We start from the raw sequence: 13,080 nt of genomic DNA on the forward strand, positions 1-13,080 counted from the left end.
GCTCATACCCCCAGGTCCTTCTCCGCAGGGCTGCTCTCAATCCACTCCTCGCCCAGCCTGGGTTTGTGCTGGGGATTGCCCCGACCCATGTGCAGGACCTTGCACTTGGCCTTGTTGAACCCCATGAGGTTTGCACAGGCCCACCTCTTGTGCCTGTCCAGGTCCCTCTGGATGGCACATCCCTTCCCTCCAGCGTGTGACCGCACCACACAGCTTGGTGCGTTTGCAAACTTGCTGAAGGTGCCTCGATTCCACTGTCCATGTTGCCAACAAAGATGTTACACAGCACTAATGAGTTAAGTTAATCAGACTAATGAGACCTCCAACCTATCTCCTTCAAAGAAGTAGGAAGTATTTAGTCTTAAAGTAAGCTGCTGTTCAAGTTTAATGGTTGTTAAAATTGTGCATGAACTGTGGTGGCAAACAGATCTTGGAAGTGAAGAATCCTTTTGCCTTTTCACATTCACCTGAATTTTTATCAGCAGCACCTGAAAAAGCAGTGTGTGCAATAGGGCCTGTCCTGTTTGAGGTATTGTATTACATACTGGGATTAAAAAAGTCTTGTGACTGAAAAGAACCAAACTAAAAACCTGACAATGTATTTAGACCTACGATATTTTTTTTAAATATATGTAACACAAAAGAATCCCCATAACTTCCCAAAAATCACCGAAGAGAAAAAATTAATAAAGCTTCTGTTTAGAAAAGTGGATTACCTGACTGGAGGTGTTTAAGAAATTAAGATGTTTTCAGCAAAGAAAGAAATGATGCTAGCTTTTAGCAAAGTTCAGTTAATACTGAAGTTATAACCAAGTAGTATATGATATTTTAAGGTGTTTTGTGACTGTTTAAGTCCTCTGCATTACTGGCAAAAGTTAAGAACAAAAAAGTTTTGCAAGTAGATTAGTCTTATTTTTGCTCAATAGAAAGAGCAATATTTAAGAACTTTATTTATAGGCTGTTCTTTCTAATTTCTGTTTATGGTTGATGGGTTAAGAATGATTTTTTCATTTTATTTGGTTTTGCACTTAAAATTCACAGCATGTACTACATGTAAATATTCCTAATTTTATGCAAGTCTGTGTTCTCTCTCTTATAGTAGTCAAAGATCTATTACATTGCAGAAAATCTGTATTTAAGAAGAATACCAGCCACTGTGTTGGTAGAGAAGATTTTTTCTGAATTTAGATAGACATGAATGAGGATGAAAAATGGCTAAAAACATTTTATAGTTTTATTAGTAGAATTAGAAAACTTTTATGGTAGTGTTTCATGTATTTAGATTTTTTATGAAGGGTTTCTTACAAATTCTAGCTATTTTTCAGCTTACTTCTCTCTGTTTACGTCTACAATTTGGTTTGTTTCTAAACCTAATTGCTGGGCTGTGTTTACAAGGCAAGTGCTTGTAAGAAGGAGCTGGTCTCCGTTAACACAGTGGTGCACATTTGTGTCATTTGATGCAGGAATACCAGCGTAGGTCTTGACTGGAAAAGTGCAGTGTATGGAGACTTTCTGCTTTAGGGTAAACTGCACAATCTTGACTTAGTACAAAACAGCTTTTGAAAGTAGTATGTATTACTTTCTGTATCTAGAAACCAATATACCAGATAGCCTTCTCCTTCCTTTTTTGAATTTACAGTAAAAGCAATTATGGTAGTACGAAAGATGCTAAACCATGAAAGTTTCAAATGTATTTCATGCTATACACAGTTATACTGCAGTTACACACTGTGCTATGTATTTGTTTAAGAGAGTTGTACAGAAAACCCATAATATATTCTCTAATGAGGCTGGATGTTTGAACATCCTCTCAGTTTCTAAACCTCCTACCCTATGGCCATAGGAAAGTATCTGATGATCACTGTACACTTGAGAAGTGTTTTTCATTCTGCCACATCTAACTGTAATGGACTTCAAGTTGAAGCATTAGTACAGCCTCAGAAAAGCAGGAGAGAGAATAATTGAGCAACACTACAGAACAAAAATTAAATGCAAATTAAGTGTAATTTTTAATTATTTTTACAACTAGTCATGATTCTTCAGGTAATGATGTAAATGCAATGACCTGGCAGACATACAGTGTACAAATACAGTGGAAAAAGATACTTGTGAAAACTATGCTGATGATCTATTTTGCTTTTTAAAAGCTCTTTTTAAAATAATCTTTCATAAAAACACTGACACAGATTACCTACTGACTTTTCTCATTAAAAAAGGAAACATGTCACATAATATTTAGCTTAGAAACACCGCTTACCTTAACTTTTTCTTCCAATCTCCCTAAGCGTAGACTGCCTTCTACTATTTTGTTAAGAACACCATGATTCTCATTTTCCAAACATTTGGCCTGCAACCATACAGTATACATGTAACTAAATGCAATCATTACTTTACACAGGGCAGACAAAATACATACACTGAGGAGGACAGAGCTGTTCTGTTTTGAGCTCCAAGAGTCTGAAGAACCAAGATGGAAAAAAAAATCCTGAAAATTATTCTAATAATGTCTAATTAATAATTTGTCAACTAACTGTGAATACTATCTCACTAACAAAATAATACCCTGAAACAGTTTTATTCTGAAAGGATCATAGCTACTAATACCATAAACCCAACCGATTCTGCATATTTTTCTAAAGATGTATGTAGGTACATGTAGGGATCCCATTTGTATGCATGAGACTCAGCCTTCTGGGTCAGATTTAATAGTCTCTTCTCAAAAGAGCCCTTGAAATTGGCAGGGGTTCAGCCAAGGAATCTGACATGTGCCTTATGAGATGCTGCTGTCTTATGACTGTTTCCATCATTTCACAAGCACCACATTCTCGCTCAGATATAGAAAGTAAATGACACAAGAACTGCATAAGCTGTAAACAATAAAATAATTTTGAAACTATGAGGTTTCAACTGTTAAATCCACTGAAAGCATTCAAGAGAAATAACCAGGTTTTAGAATCAGCAATGTCTGACCACCTCAAACTACCCATCTCTCTCCAGAGACCCATCTCCTTTCACAGAAGTAAAAATTAACTAGCATTGCTGGAGTCTGCAAGCATCATGCTCAGTCAGTGACATTTTGATTTATTCTCTGGTAGCTGAATCATACAATACAATAAAAGAATCATTTTGACAGCTGCTAACTCAGGATTACAGTTCATCATTAGTGTTGCACTATGAAAATAATTTTAAATAAATTTGTTGCTGCTCTGTTTTACCGTTTCTGGATTTATCAGTGGGCTGTCACTGTTCCCGGAATAGTAAATTTAAGACTATCCATTTATTTTTGTGGACATGTGATTACTGCGGATTTATTTATTTATTCCTCATTAAGTAAGAATATAGGCTAATTCTTAGAGTGCTGTACCCTTTCTGCTTTCCCCATTCTTCTGGATTAAATCTTTAGTTCAATTAGTGAATTAAAAAAGAATAAGGCTAGGGTAATAGCAGTAGCTGAACTGAGTAAACAAACCTGACATTACTGAATTTTGAGGTGGGGGAATGATAATAAATTTTTAATTATACTTTATGCTCAGTAGTGTCTCTTCATAACCATTAAATTCAATTCTAATCAAATTTTTTTTGGTTTTTAGGCCTTCCCATTAGACAACCATATCAGATTACCTGACTACAAGATACCTGCAGTCTAACTTTCTGCCAAGGTAGGTTTTAAGTTCAGCAATTAAAAGTAGGAACAGGTTGTTCTGATCCAGCTCTACCTGGCAGCAAAGTAAACCGGTTATTTAAAGATTTTACTGATACTAGACTATTTCAGTAGAAAAGTTTTTTCAGACTATCTGTACTGTCAGCCCAGACACAGTGAATTCATGAAAAAAAAAAGCAAGACTTGTGTGCTGTTTAGTATCTAAGCCACAAAATGGAGAAACAATGGACAGCAAGTAAGTATGTGTCATCATCATAAACATACACAACAGAATGTGATCCACAAGGAAGAGATAAATCCTGTTTTGCATGACAGGACTAGTTTCTAATTGCTGGATCAGTTTATACCTGTTTGGGCTGCTTTCCACAGACCTACTCTGGTTTTCTGCACCTGCACAAAGTTTTCTAGTGTACACTGCAGGTTTCAGAGGGGAAGAATATTATGTCAGATACTGCACACTTGCAAAGACAGGTGATACTTACACTACCTTGTGGTAATTAAAGTTCTATTAAGACATCTTTCCTTCCGAAACAGGCTTTTTCTGCTAAAAGCATTCTGAACATCTACTAGGGTATTATTAAGCTAAATGGCACACCTTGTATTTAAAGGTAATTCTGGATCTCTATGATACTTCAGATGTGGTATACTGAATAATTGAAAGTAGATATGCCAGAGATTGAGAGAAAAGAACCAAATCCCCTAATTCCTAGGAGACGTTTATTGTCCCTAGTTTCACAATTCTCAAGTCCAGTTTGCAGTGGACAAGGATTTGAGTTGGGTCACCACAGTTCCTCTTCTAAAATTAGGAATTAACCACTATAGAATCTTTTTACCCAACACTAATTACAACCTTTGTCTACTACCTGAACAACAGAAACAAAGGAAGCTTTATTTTATAACACAGTTTTGTGAAATGGTTTCCAGGACCACTTTGAAGACAGAGTACCGATATGTAAAATTGAAATTGTATCTAAGATCTTGTAAAGGAAATGAAGTGTGCCTGTAAAAAGCCCAGTAACCTTGAACCAAACACTTCCACTAAATATAAGTTGTTCCAAAAGTCTCAACCAGCCTGTCAAAATGACTGCTCACCAAAAAGGAGCAATAACATGCACGTGCATCCATGGTAGAAGGTCCATAGAGATCATTTCAAGGATAATAGTTTACCTTTAGATTCAGAAATTATATTAAGTTTATGATTGCGAGCTATTTTTCAATACAGTTGAAGCCAATCTCTAAAATCAGGTTAAAAAAATCTTTTAAACTTGATATATACCATTGCAGACCCTAATGATGATATAAGTTAAGGCTTAATTATCTCCAGAAATATTAATTATTTAAAGGTAATTACCAAAACAAGAAGATGATCACGTTCCTGAGTTATCTTCTCCACCAAACCAATAAGGTTAGTTAGATAGTGATGGGCTGCAACTTCTTTTTCCATTGCTTCCTCCAACTGCAGTTTCAAAACACTTATTTTCTTCTTTAATTGCCTATAAAATTAACAGAAAAAGGAAAATCTTCAGATTGGAATTAATATTGGCATTGAAAGAACTTGCATTGCATGTGCAAATCAACTTGTACAAGTCTCAAACAATCAAATATACTGTTCAAGGTGCACTGGCTCAGAATATTTGCAATGCCTGAGTATCATTTCCCACTTTTTGGGGCTGTCTCTCTTCACAATACGTTGTGTGAATAACAACAATAACAGTGATTCAAAGAGAACAATTTGTGCAGTGGCGGCAAGGTCATGTTTCTTAAGAATATAGTGACAATATTGGGTTTACTTTTTAAAGTATCATGAGCCCAACTCTGAACCACTGGGATGTATGAGAAGGTCTGCAAATAGTGTAAGACCCTATTTTTCTGTTGAGTACACAAATGATTACTTGCTATAGCTAACTACTAGCATTAAAGATATATTCTTAATTTGCATGTAGACGTATAAAAGTGTTCATGAACACATATAAAGTTTAGCAAAGTTACTTGACAACCAGGCCTTTAGATATGACAAAGATGTGTTTAGGAAACATATTTTTTCTGTAATAGGTAGAAATTATACGCTGTAGGATGTCAGAAAATATTTTTACAGATATTTCTGCTGTTATTTTTAGAAATAAAAGTATTTTTCTATAAGAAAATGAGAACATGATATGACCTGTTTGTTTTTCGTGTCACTTCCATCTCAGTTTCTAGGATCTTGTTGTCAGCCGTGAAGTTATTTTTCTCTAAAAGCAGTTTCTTGTTTTCAGCTTGCAGTGACGCTATCTTTCCCATTAGATCTTCCACCTCACAGCGCTTCCTCTCCTGCTCCTGTTCTAAGTGGCTGCAAAAACCCAACAGCATAGAACAGGCATCATGTATAGAGCTACATCACTAAAAAGGTAAGTTACAGCAAGATACCCATGTTGAAGGCATGAAAAAGATACACTGAGAATGCTTCATGTTCAGTGGTGACATCAGAGAGGTATTACAATCTCATGACATATCAAATAATGAATGAGCATAATACAAACAGAATTATTCAAGTAATTAATCCTGACTGTACTTGAAATAGAATTTTGATCATAAAAATATTCTGTATAGTCCAAATGTATTTCCTTCCTTTTTTTTAATACTAATAATGCCAAAAAACAAGGTCTGAACTTCTCAGGAAGGCACCGTACGAAGAAACAGTAACTTGCACTATTCTAAGGCGTGACAGTAAACATATTTACAGAATGTCTTTAGAAAAATGTTGCTTTACAGATGACGCTGCATGACAGCACTTTTCTGTTGTGCTGTTTCGTGTTATTTTCATATTGTACAGACTGGAGAAACTTAGAATTAGTTTAGAATTTCAGGATCTTTCAGACATTTTCCAAAGATGGGTACAAAAGAATGAGAACTTTTTATACACAGTGTTGATAGAAGTAAACAGATTTGACAAAAATGGTATTTTTAATGCCTTCTAGTATTTAAAAAGGTACATTTAGCAGTACGTGCTCTATGGTAGAAACACTCCTACTGATGTCTCTAGATGTGGAATTTCCTTCTGTAATTTTAATTGTCTACAAAAAGCAAGACAGTAATTTTGAAATATTTCTTTACCTTTCTTTGTACTTTGGTAGTTATCTTTCTAGATTACCAGCATAGGTTTCCACTCACCTCCTACCTACAGAGTGATGCATATGCGGATCTGTTCATGTGAATGCTTTGCAGAATTTTTGTCTGTGCACCATATGTAAACTTATACCTTTTTAAATCATTCACCACAGCAAAGTGCTCCTCTGATGATATTTTGCTATCCAGTTTGGTCTTCAGCTCTTCACAAGTAGAACGCAAAGCTTCCAACTGCTTCTGGTACTCTGCTATCTCTTCTTCTTGACTATGTTTCCTATCTTCTAAGATTACTATCTGTTTGGTCAATTTTGAAGCTTTTGGGAGGAAAAAAAAACAAAACTGGGTACAGCAGAATTAATTCAATTACCTAGTGAAACTCCCAACTAAACCAGTAATATGTTAATTCCAAGTTGTTCATAGCATTATGTAACAGTGGATTTGTCAGTTTGTTTTGTATTTTAACAGTTTGAGGTTTGGGTTTTTAGTCTCAAGCAGTTTGTTTTGGGAAAGTGCCAAAACTTCAAAACTGCTTCTTTTCAGGGCTGTAAGCTATTTGCTCATCGAAATGTCATTTTACTCTGAAAAATCCCCTGATTCAGATTTTACTAATTCAGGAAAAGAACAAAAAATGGAACATAACTTTTGTAGCTTAGTCGCCTAGAGACTGGCCTGTTTCTGTTCACTGATCTCTGAGTTTTTCCTGTAGTATGTATTTCAATCACTGGATACACTGCCAAAACAATTGTAGGAACTGAAAAGAAGATCAGGCCTCTTGTTTCCTCGTGAGAACTCCAGCAATAGATAACAAAATCTGTCAGTGTTTACCAGGGATGTTAATAACTCATGTATAATAACTCATACTGGATCAAGCTATTTTGAGATTTGGAAAGAGGAACACCTGATTTTGGGGTATTATCGAGCCTTTGGCCCTGGGTATGATGAGTTGTTATCTTCTAAACACAGATGGATATAGAGAGATAAAACTCTAAATAAGAAACTCAAACTTTAAAAGGAGAAAGAAAAGTATTTATGGAATTAGATGGCAGATGAATAAAAAATTTCAGGATTGAAGTTTTGCTGTGTAGGTTCACTTAAAGAAATTGTTCTTATCAGTGACTTATGTTAATTGCACATAATTAAACATTTTTCAGAACATCCTGATCTGTCAAATAGGATTCAGTTTTGCTTTTTAAACTTCACAAAGAAATCTTACTTTCAGTTTTGGGATTTTAAACTATAACATGTTTGTTCCAGTCAGAAGGCTATTAAACAAGAAACATTCAGAGGAATCTACTGATGCAAAAATTAACTAATCAACAGAAAAATAATCTTGGTCAAGAAATAGTATTTACAAGCAAAACAAGGAATACCAAGTGTTTTGAATTCAAGCAAATACAAAAATCTGATAAAACAGTGATAAATTATTACTTGAAGTTGCATGTAAATTTAAGCAGTATCATTACAAAAGTCTAAAATCAAATCATTCTATTTATGATATAATTAAGTATATTAAATGATAAACATTAGTTACAAAGCAGAAAATTTTAAAATCTTACAAATTCTAAATTAAACATTTAAACAAGTAAAAAATACCTCACAAATTCCAACCTGTAAAATATAAAGTGCTCTTAAATTATGAAAATGAGTGTATTGCTGTTTAACAGTTCTTGTCACTTTTTCAGAGGAAGCATGTCAAAATGGAGTATGCTGTATAGAGTCAATAGGTGACACTGACATTTCTTTTCAGTATCAGTTGACATCCAGAGCTTGATCTCATATTAGTATTACCTGCCTCCAGGGATGCTTTGTAGGCATACATGAAGTTGCAAAAAAAGCCAAAAACCCCCAAACAAAATAAAACTTACAAAAAACCCCAAACAAACAACTAAACCTGCAGTACCATCTTTGGTGTAGTTCAAATGACCAGCAGCTCAAGTGCTTTACCTTCTTTAACATGTTGTCTGTGACTATCTTTTGCTTTAGCTTGTTGAATTTCAAGTTGCTCCATCAACAATCTATTTTCTTCCAAGACCAGCTTGGCCTGAGTTGTCAGCTGCTGCCTGCAATGACAAACAGCTTATAAAAAAATATATCATTCAAATATTAACATGTCCAAAGACAACACTCAACTGAACTCCAACAGTGTAAACTTATAAAATCATATTTGAATCTCTTTAATAAGCTTACCTTGGGCCTTGACATTGCTTTCAATTAGGGGTTTTAATTTGTTTTTTTAGAGACATGAACTCACAACCCTCAAAATTTAAAATATTTTAAATAATGTTTAAAACCTTTGACTAACTAAAGCAAAAATTCCCTACAGAAAGAAGTAAAAATACGTATGTGTGAATTAGAACCGTAGAAGCATAGAATGGCTGAGGCTGGAAGGGACGTCTGGAGGTCATCTGGACCAACCTCCCTGCCTAAGCAGGGGTGCCTAAAGCCAGAGGCCCAGGACCACATCCCGATGGCTTCTGAGTATCTCTAAGGATAGAGGCTCCACAACCTCTCTGCACAGCTTGTTGCAATGCTCACAGTGGAAAACTGTTTCCTTATGTTAAGAGGGAACCTCCTGTGTTTCAGTTTGTGCCCATCACCTCTTGTCCTGTCACAGGGCACCACTGAAAAGAGCCTGGCTTTGTCCTTAGAGTCTTCCCTCAGCCATTTATACACAGTGATAAGATCCACCCTGAGCCTTCTGTTTTCTAGGTGAAACAGTTCCAGCTCCCTCAGACAGTTCTCATACAAGAGAATTAAAGCTACATAATGGTGCCATAATACTTGCAGTCAGATGTGTAACTAGAAACTGAATGAGATTTGTTTTCAAATCATACAATAAATTCTTGGTTAGGATTTGGATTTACTTGGCTTTAATCTCTGTAAAAATACTGCCAGTGTGGCTGATGGGCCTATCAAGAAGATGGGAATTTAAACTGAACTACCCTGAGCAGAGAAATTAACTCCCTGCTTTATAACTAGCATTAATTCAGCTTTCAAGAAAATCAATACCACTCTTTCTGATGTTATCAAAAGCTTAAGAAACTATTTGCTGTTCTAATAATAACTTGGAAAGTTGAAAAGTATTAGCCAGAATGCAAGTAGGTGCAAGTAGTATCAAATGATATCACGTGAACTTGAACTCAAGAGTTGTCATCAATCCATCAGCAAGAGTAGCCTAAACCCAAACAAGTGTAGCAAAATAGACTGTTACTGAGGAGTTCTGATGACAGCAACTAACACAACATATGTATCTATTGTGTTCATGTGTGGCCTGACCTAGATAAAAATGCGTCCTATTGTATATAGATCTACAGGGACAAATGCATCCTGTTGTGTCTAGATAGGGACAATTTCCCCTACCATTAAATGATACTCTGACTAAAATTTAAGCTGAACCACACAGCTAACAATTATTGTCTGGCAGCTCAAAAATATAGTCTCAAACAGTCTACCCTGAAAATTTTGCAAACACATTAACAGAAGTCAGCTTACACTTGTATCAATGAAAACCACTGCCCACAGGAGCTTGTAAGTTTAGCTGACTTAATTTACTGTGAAATTTACTGCAGTGGGCACAGGAGAAGGAAACAAATGCACATCGGCCACTTTGAAATCTGTTAATAGCTAAGATAGAGTTCATACTGTTTAACCACTTAAGACTGCATGTTTTCATCTGAATGGATAAATATCAAATGAAAACTGAATGACAGAATACATTAGTTATTTATGACAGGAAGGTCAGTGCTGATGTAAGATGCTAAGCATTACCAACTGAAAGAAACAATGGCAGTTTTTTTCCCTGTCAAAAGTATCCATGCTGGAGTTAAGGTTGAGAAAATGGATTGTGAATCTTACTTGACAAGTCTTTGAAGTATAACAGTTTTAAACAAAGAACAAAATAATTCTCCAGGCAAAACTACAACCTTCAAACTGGTATCACTAAGATCATACTTCATCAACAGTTTTAGGCACAAGAAATGTCTCCCACACTGTCAAGCTACACCCTCACCCTCAGCTATGGCTGGCACCATGAGGCTACATTGTAAAAGAAAATTTTAAAAATTGCTACAAAAGGGGGATTAGGCTGATCAAGATCAACTCCTTTTATGTGCCTGACAGTGCATCCCCATGAGCAGTTATGTCAATACAAATAAAGGAGCAATGCACTGCAGCACTCAGCATGAAGAAGCCACTGAAGGTACAAAGAAAAAGCTTGGTAAGCTGGTATTGCTGCTGACATCCCTGCCTTGCTGAACCTCAACCTTAAAAAACAGCTCCCAGACAGAGACTAGAGACAGCCTGAAACAGCTCAGACACATAGAAACTTCTTGAATTCATTTGCAGAGAGGCAAAATTAAAAGTTAAGGTGTTAAAAGTTCAAAACCTCGTATTTTAAGAAGCTGAAACACCTCTATGAAGAGTGTTTTGGAATTTGTGGACAGTATATAAGCATCCAAAGATACGTAAAATATTCAGAGTACGTTATTAAAGCACCTATAAAAGAGTATGATACCTTTATAACAACCTACTTAACCAAATCTGAACAGAAACTAACCACTTCTGTAATTCTGCCTTGAGAAGGCTCTCATTGAAAGTCAGGTGATGTTACTGGTTAAATCTGCAGAGACTTAACATTGGAAGAGACAGCTTGAGTCATAAAGTCCTCCTAGTGAGGGCTGCATATGATCCCTTCCATATAACTACCACCTGTGTCATGAGTGCAGTAAGAATTTTTATGTTCATTCTTCAGTGGATGCTGTTCCAAAACCTGTTATACTGGTTAGGAATCATCTTCCAGTTTCTACTTTAAGTTTGTTTATGGTGAATGAATACCCAGTTGTTGTTCTAGTAACACTGCCTTCAGTCCTATAAATGCAGCTTAAAGTAGTTCTTTGTATACTCCATGACTCCTGTTCCTAATGTGCTTACAGAAAGCAACACTGTCCCCTCTCAGCCTTTGTTTTGCTAAATGAGAAAGGCCAATCTGTCTGAACTCCAAATAAAAGAGGCCCTCCATTTCCTTAGCTACCCCACAAACCCTTTCAGCTTTGTTTCTCTTTACTTAAATATGGATGACTGGGACCCTCCAGAGATTTCCATATAATTGTGTTGTTATTGCCCAGCCTCTACCAGAAGGACCTATTCTAACATACCCCAGGACTCTACTGCCTTTTTTTTTTTTTTCTTTATAGCTGTTGCCCTAAAAAGCTCACAATCATCTTGTAATGAACCAGTACAACCAGTCTCTTCCCCATCTGAAGTTACCAACTGATGAATGCCTGACTCAGGTAAATTGCTATTAAGCCTTGTATGTATTTTATACTACTTAATTTCATTATGTTTGCATTGTTTCACTTCTCAAGAACATCAAATTCTTCTAATGCCATATTCCAATACCATTTTATATTAATGAAAAACTGAAGTCATTGGCACATTCCTACTACACGTGGAAGTGTAAAAGTTAAGTATGTAACCTACAAGGTCAGGGACAGAATTACATGGGCTTCAGGTGCAACACTGCACATTCACTACTTAACCTTTACTCCATAATTATTTCAGGCATTGCAGATCAGCATTGTTCCAACAAGACATACTCATGACCCTGCTAACTCTTCAGCAAAACTTAACTTGCTTGAGGTCAACAAAACTTTTACTTAAGATCTATAATCTTAAAAGTTTGCATGCAACAAAAAAAATAATGAGTAGTTTTAAAATTAATTTGTAGTGATATAACTTACCATTCTCTAGGGGTAATAAAGTTACTTTTATTTAATTGCTCGTGCAGGTCTTCATTCTCCTTCACCAACTCTTCAACTCGTATTTTAAAATTTTTCATATCCTCCTGGAAGACAAAAGACTCCACATAAAATTCTTTAGAGATATTTTGTGTTAATTTTTACATCAACAAAAAAATCTTATAAATATACGTGCCTGGGTGCCTTCTAATTCTTCTGTTAACAGCATATTACCTCACTACTCACTCACCTTTAATTCAGATGTGCATACTTAACTTCTAAACTGCTTCATCAATCTAGTAATATTTGATTAAAAATAATATAGATATTTGAATTGTGCCACATATTTGCCAAGTGTCATTTGAATTAAGCAAGATGTAGATAGTTAAAATATGGATTCAAAAAAATTAATTCTGAAAATTACTAGACGGTACTATACATTTTCAGTATGAATGACATGAATTTGAATACGGTAGGAAAATAGAGTGAATTTACAGTAATATAAAATGCTTGGTGTTTTATGCTCATTTTATAGCTTAATTTTTTGAAGGAAGTAAATTATTTTGAAAAGCTATGGCA

At 35.5% G+C, this 13,080-nt stretch overlaps 1 protein-coding gene across 9 annotated transcripts in view; it reads right to left on the reverse strand.

Moving 5' to 3' along the window:
* CEP89 (centrosomal protein 89) overlaps window positions 1-13,080 on the reverse strand; it is a 43,931-nt gene that overhangs the window by 19,624 nt on the left and 11,227 nt on the right. For 7 of the 9 annotated variants that reach the window (XM_074913025.1, XM_074913021.1, XM_074913020.1 and 4 more), the window contains 6 exons: window positions 12,505-12,608; window positions 8,711-8,826; window positions 6,900-7,080; window positions 5,823-5,990; window positions 5,013-5,154; window positions 2,258-2,347 (listed from right to left, as the gene is read on the reverse strand). In XM_074913025.1, the coding sequence (XP_074769126.1) occupies window positions 2,258-2,347; window positions 5,013-5,154; window positions 5,823-5,990; window positions 6,900-7,080; window positions 8,711-8,826; window positions 12,505-12,608 (801 nt within the window). The remainder of the gene's footprint in view (window positions 1-2,257; window positions 2,348-5,012; window positions 5,155-5,822; window positions 5,991-6,899; window positions 7,081-8,710; window positions 8,827-12,504; window positions 12,609-13,080) is intronic. The other 2 variants (XM_074913018.1, XM_074913023.1) reach the window with 2 other exon arrangements.

Source organism: Athene noctua, chromosome 9 (genome assembly GCF_965140245.1).
Source record: "Athene noctua chromosome 9, bAthNoc1.hap1.1, whole genome shotgun sequence".
NCBI lineage: Eukaryota > Metazoa > Chordata > Aves > Strigiformes > Strigidae > Athene > Athene noctua.